The sequence below is a fragment of the Sciurus carolinensis genome, chromosome 2, assembly GCF_902686445.1.
Source record: "Sciurus carolinensis chromosome 2, mSciCar1.2, whole genome shotgun sequence".
Classification (NCBI taxonomy): domain Eukaryota; kingdom Metazoa; phylum Chordata; class Mammalia; order Rodentia; family Sciuridae; genus Sciurus; species Sciurus carolinensis.
In genome coordinates this window covers 155,935,442-155,947,782 of record NC_062214.1, presented here as the reverse complement: position 1 = coordinate 155,947,782, position 12,341 = coordinate 155,935,442, and the positions used below count along the sequence as shown (strand labels likewise).

Sequence of the window (12,341 nt, the reverse complement as noted above, 5' to 3'; positions counted from 1 at the left end):
TTTACCACTGTTATAAGCTTAATTGAATTGAGAAAGTTGAAAAATTCTGTTTTAAGTACCTCTCTGACTTCTGTAACATAGGTAGATCGTTCAATTATCTGCCTTCTCTAGTTCCATTTCCAAATGCTCTCGTTCTCTTCTCAGCTAGCAATAAACAAAGAAGGAAAAGTTAAACAGTGAAGATTTCCTTTTATAATGATTCCCCACAATGAAAAGTTAGGACACTTAGGAATATGAAATTATATCAAACCAAGCACTGCCCAAGATATTAAGAGCATAACTCTATCATTAGATAAAAGTGATCTTAAAACGCAGTTCTTTGGACAACCCACAATGCTAAATGTAAGTTTATAAGTTACAACTCAAATAATCAGCATACATTTTCATATCTTTGTTTTTCTCTTCTTAATCGCTCTAGCTCTTGCTCTGAAGATGTAAATGAGGACTGCATCTGAAATGTGAAACAATTATAAGATCAAGCAAACCACCAAGGATACAATTAACACCTATAACATTCTGAATCATTTAAAAAACATTTCAGAGGTTTTGAATGTCTCATTTAAAGTCACACTGAGTTTTTAAAAAACTTAAAATAAGTCACATATAACTTGATGTAAATGTTGGTTAAAACCCATTTCATTTGTATGACATTATATTAGACCCATGCTAAAAGTGGCTAATTTTTCAATTAACAAGTAACTGATAATCAGCTGTACTTAATCCCTAAATGCATTAACACAGAGTACTACCAGCAATCCAAAAGTCTGCACACATTGGCCCAGAAAGTAAGTTAGTAACAGATGGCAATCTTTCCACCTCAAGCAAATGGGAAAAGAATTAAGATGCACAAGAACATTCAGGTCCCACGAACAGAAAAATGAATTATTAACTTTTTCTTGACTATTCTATATCATGGATATCAATGTTTTAAAACCAACTTCGAACCCAAAATTCTTCACCTTATGGTATCACACAGTAGTTGTCTAAGTTCCAAAGCACTTTACATTCTATATTACCACCCTTCAGTCAAACAAGTGACTTTCAAACGAGTGGGCATCAGATACCCAGAGGGCTCATTAGACTAAACTGCTGCCACTCCTACACATTTCAGATTCCAAGTCTGGGGAGAGGCAAAGAATATTCTCACATGTTCCTAGGTGATGCTGATGCTTCTAGTCTAGACCACTCAAACTACTGCTTAAGTTTTTCTATTTTAAATACCTGCTTAATAGTCTTTTGTGATTCATCGACCTTCACTTTCCATTTATTTTCTTCCTGCTCCACACTTCTCTGTAGCTTCTGTAAAATTCCTTCCTATGGACAAAGGTACGGTTGTTTGGAAAAATTCATGTTATAATGCCAAGATAAACTGTTTAGGTTATGAAGGAATTTTAAAAATCAAAATGAAGATTAAAAGTCATTTCATACCGTTTCTGCAAGGACAGATTTATATTTTTCACACTCCAGCTGTAAAAGTGTGTGCATTTCATCAGCTTCTTTCAACTTGTGCTCTAGAACCTGCAAAGAGTGAAATAAAGAAAATTCTAATTTTACAAGATTTGTGCTTCAAATTTGTTTCAGTATTTAATGCTACTATTACAATAAACCGTTTCAAACTATTCAAAAATGAAGCCACTAAATTTCAGTCTTCTAAAACAGAAATTGAAGTTCAATGACTTTTTGGTCATTTGGTGTTTACTTCTGAAGTCAACTCACTCAAAATAGATTACACAATTTACAATCAATGGGCTTATTGCTTTTTAGTCAGATGGTAAAATCGAAGCAGACACACATATGAAGGTCACAATGTCCATGTTACAGACAGGAAAGGGGATTTACTCCTGCCACCTGAGATACAAGAAAAACATTAATATTAAATCCCCTCACTTTCAATGGTCCAAAGATAAAATCCAGTCCAGTTTTTAATACTACTAATGGAACATATGGGGTCACTGCAGAACACCAGGAAGATTCTACCTACCTACCTCAACTGATCATTACTTTTTAAACCTAAACTAAGAAGAGAGTAAGAGATAATTACACATTGTTTTAGAAATGATTATGATACAGAGAGAAAGGGCAGACATTAGCTTGGTACATAATCTTTTTATATTTTCCAGAGTTTATGAAAACTGATTTGCTCCTTTTTTTCCATTTTAGTTAAAATACAGACAAATTCACTTTTCAAACCAACCTTAACCTCCTCTGAACCTGAAGTTCCAACTATACATTCTTTGGCCTTCTTTTCAAATCCACACAACCATTCGCTGTAATTCTGTGAGGGAAAAGACAAAGTCACTGATTTCCAAAAAGTATCTAAAAGAAATAAATCAAACATTTAAAATAACCAAATTAGACAATTATAAAAGAAAACTCCATAGATAATAACATCTCTTCAGAAATTTCAAAGAGGAATATAACTTTCATAAGTTGCAAATTACCGTAGTCTTAAAATTACACACTAAAAATATACCTATGCCGTACTATCACAATAGAATCTTATTTATTCCGACAAACAGTATTTGCAACTCAATTCTGAACTCAAAGACAGAAGACCTAGGCTCAAACCTGGTTTCACCACTGACTAGCACAGCACCTGTGAACTCAACCTTTAAACAACTGAAAATTGAGTAACTTTTTAAATCTTCTTTTCAAGTACAACAGTTCTTAAAACTAAGTACTTTGAATTAGAAACTGAAAGTTCAGTTTTGTTCACGGTATTTAAAATTTCAGAGCATTTAGGGGTTCCTGAAAATACTTCATCAAATTAAAAATGTACTATTAGGGGCTGGGGTTGTGGGTCAGAGGTAGAGCACTTGCCCAGAACGTGTGAGGCACTGGTTCCATCCCGAGGACCACATAAAAACTAAACAAAATGAAGGTATTATGTCGATCTACAACTAAACATATATATTTAAAAAAACTATTATAAATTATTTTAAAAGTCATAATGAGAAATGATATGCATATGCGAACATTTCCTTAAATCCAACAAAAACTCAACTTGTGTTTTTAAAAGACATGAAGAAGAAACTATTTACCTTAAAACATCAAGTAATAAGCTTCGCTGTTAGCATAATTTAGTATAATTATTAGCTATAAAAAGGCTTTTTTTTTACCTCTTCTTATTGCTGTTTTGCTACGTAGATCAGCATGGAGAGATTAAACCATATGACCTTGAGGTGAGTGAGGTTAACTGACACAAAGAACACATATTCTAACTTTAGCCATTATTCTAAATTAGAGTAAATTTTCTAATCTTTGAAGCTTCCTATGTGAATTTTAAACTGATGAAGGAGTATTTGTTCAACACTACAAATCAAATTTCCTCTTATATCTCTCTTAAGTCTTCAGTTTAGTTTAACTCAAAAAGGAACACTAAGTTTCTATTAACTCTTACAGAGCATTTTACTTATGTAACTGAATTTGGGATGTTCTATCAACTATCAAATAAGAATAAAGAGAGGATGCTGAGATCATCCCCATAGTATAATATCTTCAATACAACATTTTTTACACAGTCTTTCCATTTTATAAAGAATGAGATTCTCACGTTATAAATTTGAACCATAACTCCAAGTATATGATTAAACTTCTACTTAACAGCTTCAAATACTGGGACTTAACACAAATTAAAATTAGATAAAAAACTGATTTAGTTGCTTAACATTTGTAAATCTCCCTCACCTCAAGGTCATACAGTTTAATCTTTCCATGCTGAGCAGCTCAGCAAAAAACAGCAACAGCAAATAAAAATTAAAAGCCTTTTAATGCTTAATAATTATGTTAAGTTATGCTAATGCAAATGAAGTTTACATTATAAGGTAAACAGTTCATCACCCAAAAATAGTAGATTAGGGGCTGGGGATGTAGCTCAGTTGGTAGAGTGCTTGCCTAGAATGCACAAGGACCTGGGTTCAATCCTCAGCACTGCATAAATAAGTCAAATAAAGGTATTGTGTCCATGTACAACTAAAAAAATAAAAAATAAAAAAATAAGTATATGAAGAAAAGCCAAAGAATATCATCCATATCTTACTGGTGATTTACAAAATTTTTAATCACTTGGTTACTGACAATGGGTTACCACTATTAATAATGAATTTACTGAATGGAGCAAATTATGTTATATGCATCTATGAATATGTCAGAATGAACCCCACTATTATGTATATCTATAATGCACTAATAAAAACATTAAAAAAAGAATGAATTTGTGCTGGGCACAATGGCACATGCCTGGTAACATTAGATACTCGGGAGACCGAGGCAAGAGGATCACACATTTCTAGGACAATCTAGGCAATGGAGTAAGACTCTGTCTCAAAGAAAAGGGCTGGGGATGTAGCTCAGTGGTAGAGCTACATCCTAGCATGTGAATGGTCCCTGGGTTCAATCCCTGTCACAAAAATTAAAAAAAAACAACAACAACAACAAAAAAAAACAATAAGTTACATTTAAAAGAAAATTTTTGCTATTTGTAGTCTTCACAATCTTTGAAAAAAAGCAACTACCAATCATTAACTCTATCGGCTAATAAAATACCACCAAATAATAAATCTTTATATTTCCATTAATAAAGTATAAAGTAGAAACAAAAACAGATCATGGCCACAAAAGAAAATTATGAAATATACTAAGGCTAACCCCATCTCCTAGATTCAATGCAGTAACAGCACTTGACTTGACAGCGCAATTTAATACGTTTACCCAGGGCAACATATTTTACCAGTTCAAAGTAAGTGGTAGAAATCTTACTAAGTTGGTCAAGCCTGAATGTATCCTCTATAATTAAAATAGAAACAAAAGAATTTTCTCTTTACTTGAATTAAATGTAGACAGTATAAGAGACAAAGCCGCTAAACTCAGACTACACACAGATCAGCCTGTTAAGTTTACTTACACTACCCCAAGCACCCACACTTAGAGGAACCAGAACTCTTTGGAAAAACTTCATGCCATGTTTGGGCAGGAAATGGGTACAATAAATGAAAGCATCTTGTTATAACACAAAGTACAGACATTATCAAAGTGTTAAAATGACTGTAGCAGAGCCTAAATAAGTTCCAAAGGGTCTTTAAAAAAAGCAGACATTACTGACTTCATAATGGAAAATAATGAAACTGAATCTGATCAGTCTTCTATGATAACACAAAGGTCAGGGAAATATGCTGCGCCAGGAATGCAGTCAGCTAAATTCAAACTACAGAAACTGCAAAGGAAAACCTACCAACTTTAAAAGATGGGGGTGGAGGAATGCTGATAAATAGAATAAAATTTATACAATTTTTAAAAGACTCATATTGTTGACCTTAATTTGGTTCTGATTAAAATAAACTATAATGAGTTGTTACTACTCAATTGAAACAATTTTATACAACTAGAGAAATGCAAGCATTAACTAAACATACAAAATGAAGAGTATATTTCTTAATGCAATTCTATTTTTAAAGGAATTCTTATCTTTTAGAAACACTCTGTTGTTGGAATGCCTTCAAAATAATCCAGGGAGTGCAAGATGGGAGGTAAAACAAGACTTTATATACTGATGCATGGCAAAATTGATAACTGCTCAAATAGATACTGGACTCACTATTCTATTATCTCCTCTTCTGACACATAAACCATTTTCCATTAAAATAAAAAAGACCTACCCCACCACTGAAGGAAATCCATCCATATTCACTGGACTTCTCTGCCCTCAAATACTTTATGTTAATTTTCTGAAGCCAAGTAACTTTTCTTTCCCACTAAAACATGTACAACCTTATATAAATCAAATTGTTTTCTATTATCTTTAAGATTTTTGCTTGAAGAAGTGAATAGATGACCAAAATCTTGAATTTTGCAATGTAGAGATCAGGTTCAGAGTATTGAATACATAAAGAAATAAAATGTTAAAACTAGGAAGTAATCACTTAAAATGAAGTCCTATTTTGAGCAAAACCATTAAGAATATTATTAATTTTACTGACCATTCAGAAACCATTCTTCCCCAGATATGTTTGTAATTCTCTAAAATTTTATAGAATACAACAAAAGTTTCAGGTGAATATATACATGAGTTTTGAACCAAGTTACTTTTTCTAACTACTCAAAAGCATCCTAGGCTAATGATGGAAAAGAGCCGATATCATATACTGTGCATTTGCAACTTTCTTGAATAATGTCATTTTAAAAAAGTAATAAATTATTCTTACCAAATTAGAAGGGACGGACACCTTTGGAAATAATTTTTTGAGAACTTCTTTAGCCTCCAACTCAACAGCTTCCACCTGTTGCTGTCTTTCCTAAAGCAGAAGATTAAAAAAAAAAAAAAAAATCAAACTTAGCAAATAACAGAATTTTTAAAAAGAAGAGAAAAACCTATGATCTTTTAAGCTCTAAAGGAGGAAAAAGTCAATTAAAAATTATTTTAATACTGGCAAATGTCAGGATTTCCCATTTTAAAATATTAAAATGCTTTTAAAATTAGAAAAAATCTGCAAAATCTCTAAAGCATCCTAAAGAGCAAATAATGTTTTATATTAATCAAGCCAAAACAATATCTGACAATATGGACATTTTCCTTGGCATTAGAAATCAAGTGATTTGTCTCTCCAGGAACAATTCCAAACACACAAATACACACACACCCCACAAAGAAAAGCGGGGGCAGGGGAGATACTTCCCTAGAGCTAAAACTTTATAAATACCAAGAAATATGCATCTGGGCAACATAACTGAAGTTTACTGGTTCTTAATCTCTATCTTAAAAAAAAAAAAAAAAAAAAAAGGCATCACTGGTAGGACTATAATGCCATGGTAATTAATACCACAGGAAGTTGCATACTTCCATCTTCAGTATCAGGTGAAGCTATTTATGCTAAACAAAAGAACAATCAAATTTTCATGGGTGGAAGAAATGGAAAAAGAAAAAAGTGAACAGGGAAAAACTGATGACATTATTTCACTAATGCTAAGTAATGCTAAGCATCAAGAGGACACATACATGGAGTGCAAATTTAAAGTATTACAAATGCATAAATCTAAAGTTGCTGATTGTAAATCCAACCTCAATGGATTATAAACTCAAACCATGGTTTGTCAAATTAGGGTAATGATCTGATCACACACCCCTCGCCCCCCCCACACAAAATCTAACAAATTATCTCTTAAAAAATATATAAAAATGCACATCACACCAAGCAAAGGAAAAAATCACAAAATAACACTCCTGAGGTTCAACAAGGGACAAGAAAGGCAAACAAGCTAGCAACATCTCAATCATATCTTTTCCTGATCATTTAAGATGGATCTTTGAAATCCATTACTGATTTAAGTACACACATTTCAATTTAAGAAAACCTAATTACATGAAAATCTACATTTGTACAACAGAAAGCTACAGATTTCATCATATTCTATACACACAAAATGCTGTTATTTTATTAGAGACTAGTGGCAATATTCTGAAATAGGTGTTTTACTGGAGTATTTTCAATAACTCAACTAAGTTCACTAAATTGCAGAAATGCATCCAACTGCAGAAAATATATTCATAAAAAAATTAACTGCTACTTCAGAGGCAATTCTGAGGTAGTTTTTTATCATTTGACCAGTGATTATCATAAGCAATCTTTAAAGAAAATTAGTTAGGACAAGACTGTGGAACAGAAACTTTTTGATAACTTATCAAAGAAAAAGAATCTAAAGTAAGTGTTTAACTTCATTTTTTGTTTTGTTTTGTGTAGTAGCAGGAACTGAACCTAGGAGCATTCTACCACTCATCCTCATCCCCAATCCTTTTTATTTTTTATTTTAGGGTTAGGTCTTACCAAGTTGCTACGTACGGCTGGCTAGAATCTGCGATCCTCCTGCCTAAGCCAACAGAGTCCCCGACTAGGGCAATAAGTGTCGACTTTTAACAAAAGCCACAAAGATAAGAAGTTACTTTTATTCCCCATCCCCAACCCTCATGGATGGGCATCAAACCCAGGGTATTACACATCCAAGGCAAGCTTAGGCAAGCTTTACCATTGAGCTACAGACCCCACCAAGAAGTTACTTTTATTCTGAATGAACAATTTTAGCTAAAAAGTTTTTATTTGACATAATGGTTTGGTTGTAATCCATTATTCTACTTTAACACCAGGAAAAGATTTAATGTTCGATACTGCATTATAATTCCTTACCATCTTTAAATGAAAGATATATATATATATATATTTATCTTTCATGTAAACCTGTCATTTATAATGGTTCCTCAAAAGTATTCTTTACTTTAAAAATAGTCCTGGAAAGGCAGCATGCCACCCTTTGTTACATTTTAGGTAAGTTGACTGTTACTTATTTCTAGCACCAACATCATTGAAATGTTTTACATGGTTACTTCTTGCAATACAATCTGTGGCACTGGGTCAATCAACATCATTTGACACCTATGCTATTTAAGGACTGTCTAAATTTTGCTGAATAGAGAAGCTGAATTCTATTCTCTGTAGATCATTAGCTGTGTAAAAGCCATCATGCATACAAATTCAAGCTTTCTTTAGAATCATAATACGAAAGCATGCCTCTCGCAGGTGGCAGGTAGCTTCTTATAGGAATGGCAAGATCAGCACTTTCTAGACATCAGTATTACTAGCAAAATAAATGCTAAAGGGTAGCTCTTAACAGTGAAAAACGAAGGTACAGAAACAAGCAGAAACATGACTATACAACTGTAACCAATCACGATTAAACAAAATGGCCTGCCTAGTCTAGATTTTTCTATGCTGTGGCCTAAAATTTCTCCAGTCCTAATACCTGCCAACTATTTCAAATTTAAGTTTTAGTGAAAATTAAATTCAGGTCAATAAGCATATAAGTAAATAACAAATCCTCTGCACTAAAGAAAATGTAACTACATAAAGTTGATCTCCCCCAAAATGTTTTGTAGAACTATATTCTGCTAAGAAAAGCCCTTCAAATGTCTTAAGACTTGTATTTAAAATTCAGCAATTACCTGGCACATAAACCACTTTAAGAATGCTGAAGTAAATCATATGGGTTCCTTCATTAACCTATCTGCAAAATTCAATACTCTTATTCCACACTGACTTAATTCTCTCAATCTTTAAAAACTACTCCATTATAATTCATTACAAATCTTCATAGCCAATGGACAAATTAAGCTCAAGGAGAATGTCCTTCATTGTTTTGAAGACAATGGGGGTTATATGTTTCAGGAGTACTTTACAAACTCTGGTCAAAAGAATTACGCTTGATACTAATATACCATTTTAAACATGACACATGTCATTACTGTCCAGTTGCCTCAAAATGTAAAAAGTTTAAGCCCCTTTCCTCTAAGGAACCATCCCCAGTAACATACTGAGAACTGATATCTTTCCTATATTTAAGATATGTCATTTTTCTACTTTGAGTCTTCCTGATGCACCCCCCAAAATCTTGTCCATTGAGCATCACAGATACATGCTAGGTACTTAAATGTGTTTGCTAAGACAGTTAGATTCTTTGGTTTGGGGTTTTCACTGAGGTTCTCTCTTAACTTCCCCAGCAGGCATACTCTCTGAAAGAAACCTATGTGCCTCAAAGGCCTTCAGAAAGTCTTCCACTTAAAGTAATGTCCGAAAAGTTCCAACAAAGAGATCATCTCAACAAATTGGCATGCCCAAAACTAAAGCCTCAAGGAGTATATGAAAAAAGCAGAAATGACAGATGATAAATGTGGATGATAAGATTTTATATTTAAATTGCAGTAAAATTAAATGCTTTAGTCTGATTTTAAGACAAGCTGCAGATTTTCTCTTTCAGTGGATTGTTTCTAGGAGTTAGCATTACAACCTTGGAAGTCTTGTTCACTTTGTCCTGCAGCATTTTTTCAGTTGATGCCAATGCTTCCATTGCTTCCCAGTTTTTCTCCCGAAGGTCCTAATCATTTTTAGAAAGAATGATTTCAGTTTATCCATTATTGAAAGATTTTTGCTTTTCACTTCATCAGTATTTTGCACTGCATTTAAATGCTGGTTACTGCAAAATCATTTCAATGGGGAAATATGTATATTAGCAAAAAAATAAAAAGCAATGTTTAGAAGTTTGAATGAGAAAATAAAGATGCCCGCCTTCCACGTTTTAGTATACACATCAAATATGCCAACTTTTAAAATAATTACTGTGCACGCATGAAAAAGAAGAAAGCATTCAAAAGTAACACACAAACCAAGATTACAAGTATGATTTCAGGTACACTGAACATTAGAAGATTAAGGACAGAGCAAGTACACTAGTATTGCAAAAAGCTTTGCATGGGATTTTAAAAGGGCCCAATATCATCATGGGACTTTCCACTATAACACAACATTTTTTCCTTTAAATGTTTTAATAAAATTAATACATTTCCAATATACCTAGGAATGACACAGTAAAACACTGTGTTGTCTTTCTTTCATGGCATGGTCAAATGTGTATACCACAAAACCAACCTGACACAAACTGTACAAACTAGTTGACTGAGGCAAATAAGGCAGCTGGAAAGCTGTAAAACATGTTCTCTTACAGGAGAAACAGAGGTCATTGAAAAACTGAGCTCCAAAAGATTTAGATTTTAACAGCATTTCAACAGCAAATATAATTAAAGACAATCTGCTATTTTTCAGTCTTATTTTAGAATCAGAAATCTAAATATAACCCCAAAGTAAAAGCCAATATTTACCATGTATTGAATATTTAGATGTCAAATACTACATGTGGCACTTCACAAACTCTCATTAATGCTTTTAACAATTTATGGTATTTATTCCCACTTTATACACAGGGAACCATAAATGAAGGTTAAGAAGTCTGGCCACAGATACATAGTAAATGAAGTGGCAGAACTAGAATGGACTGACACTGCACTCTGCTGGCCTCCAGTGTCCTGGTTCTTTCTACATGCTTCAAGGCCTCCAGAGCTGCTGCCATTGCTGCTGCTCCTGTATTAAATTGGTAAGCATTACCATGCCTTTCTTATCTCAGAATCCCGATAATAAAACATAATTAAGATGTTAGCAGGTTATTGGCAAGTTCACCTCAAGTTCTGTTGCTAAGCAATGCTGTTAGTAATGTTACACGACATACAAAGGGCGATTCACATACCTAATTTTGACAAACTCGAGTGCAGGAAAATGCCAACTTGTTAAATTAACAATTTAACACAAATTTTAAAACATTTAACTATACTAGAAAATATATGCATTTATTATCAATATCTCCTTAGATTTCAATAATATTTCAGTCTTATTGATTTTATGTACAAAAATGTATTCTCTAGCAATTCTTGGACTCTACTTAGAGGTATCACCTTCTGGTAAGAGAGAATGTATGACATTCACCTAAATTCACCATCTGTCTGTTCAGAAAGAGTACTAGGACATAGAGCTCCTAAAGAACTGTTCCTTCCCATTTTAGTAAAAATGCACTCAGGCTCTAAGGCATCTAACAACTTAATTACCAAAATATGCACTGCCTCTCGGTTAAAAAAAAGGAAAGATATAGAAGGCTCTGAAAACTTAATTATTGAGAAATACTGGCATTACTTTTAATCTACAAAAAGGCTAGCCTGATCTAAACAGGAGAAAATATCTTTGATTTGAAAATACTGAGTTTGAAAGAAATTATTTTTCCAAATAAAAGTTCAATTAAAAGTCAATTACATTTTTAGTTAAAAAATCCAAAATACTTCTAAGTGTAAAAATTGTCTTTCACCTATTGAAAAAAATCTGTTCTCTAATTAAATGATTAATAATGCACCTAATCAAATAAGTTAAAATACAGAAAGCAATAGTACTTTCTTACACAGATTAAGAAAAAAAATTCCTGAACCAACTTTTCAATGTTGAATAAAAAGAAAAGTTTCATTTTGATAAAGATTTACTTACATTATTTTTCTTCCTTTGGTGTTCAACAGCATCTTTCAAAGAATCTAACTCATTCTGGAGACCAATTATTTCCTTCTCTTTGTCTGAAATTCTAAACCAGAACATTAGTACATATTTTAGGTGAACAGTGATTTTAGATAAATAGTAACAAAACTTAGATATTAAGTAAACAGCAATGTAATTTAGATACCGATATATATCAATATTTGTTATTATAAATAGATATTTGCAAGTAGATGTTTGAAAACTGCATTACTTGGTTTCTGTTTACCATAGAAAGTCCACCCAAGAATTCTTAATTTCAGAAATGCTTTTCAAATAAAGTTTACACACATGACATGTTAAGGTTTGCTCTAATAAGAAAATAATTCTTAAGAAATAGTTCATGAATACATGAGCCACCATCATCATAGTTATTTTCTTTTACTTGGATCAGCTATT

General features: G+C 32.7%; 1 protein-coding gene across 1 annotated transcript in view; it reads right to left on the bottom strand.

Moving 5' to 3' along the window:
* The window catches only part of Ktn1 (kinectin 1), a 168,620-nt gene that overhangs the window by 72,879 nt on the left and 83,400 nt on the right, over positions 1-12,341 (bottom strand). Inside the window, 9 exon segments of the mRNA XM_047539394.1 lie at positions 60-95; positions 97-144; positions 380-451; positions 1,222-1,314; positions 1,429-1,518; positions 2,195-2,275; positions 6,201-6,290; positions 9,829-9,915; positions 11,901-11,991. Coding sequence (XP_047395350.1) covers positions 60-95; positions 97-144; positions 380-451; positions 1,222-1,314; positions 1,429-1,518; positions 2,195-2,275; positions 6,201-6,290; positions 9,829-9,915; positions 11,901-11,991 — 688 coding nt within the window.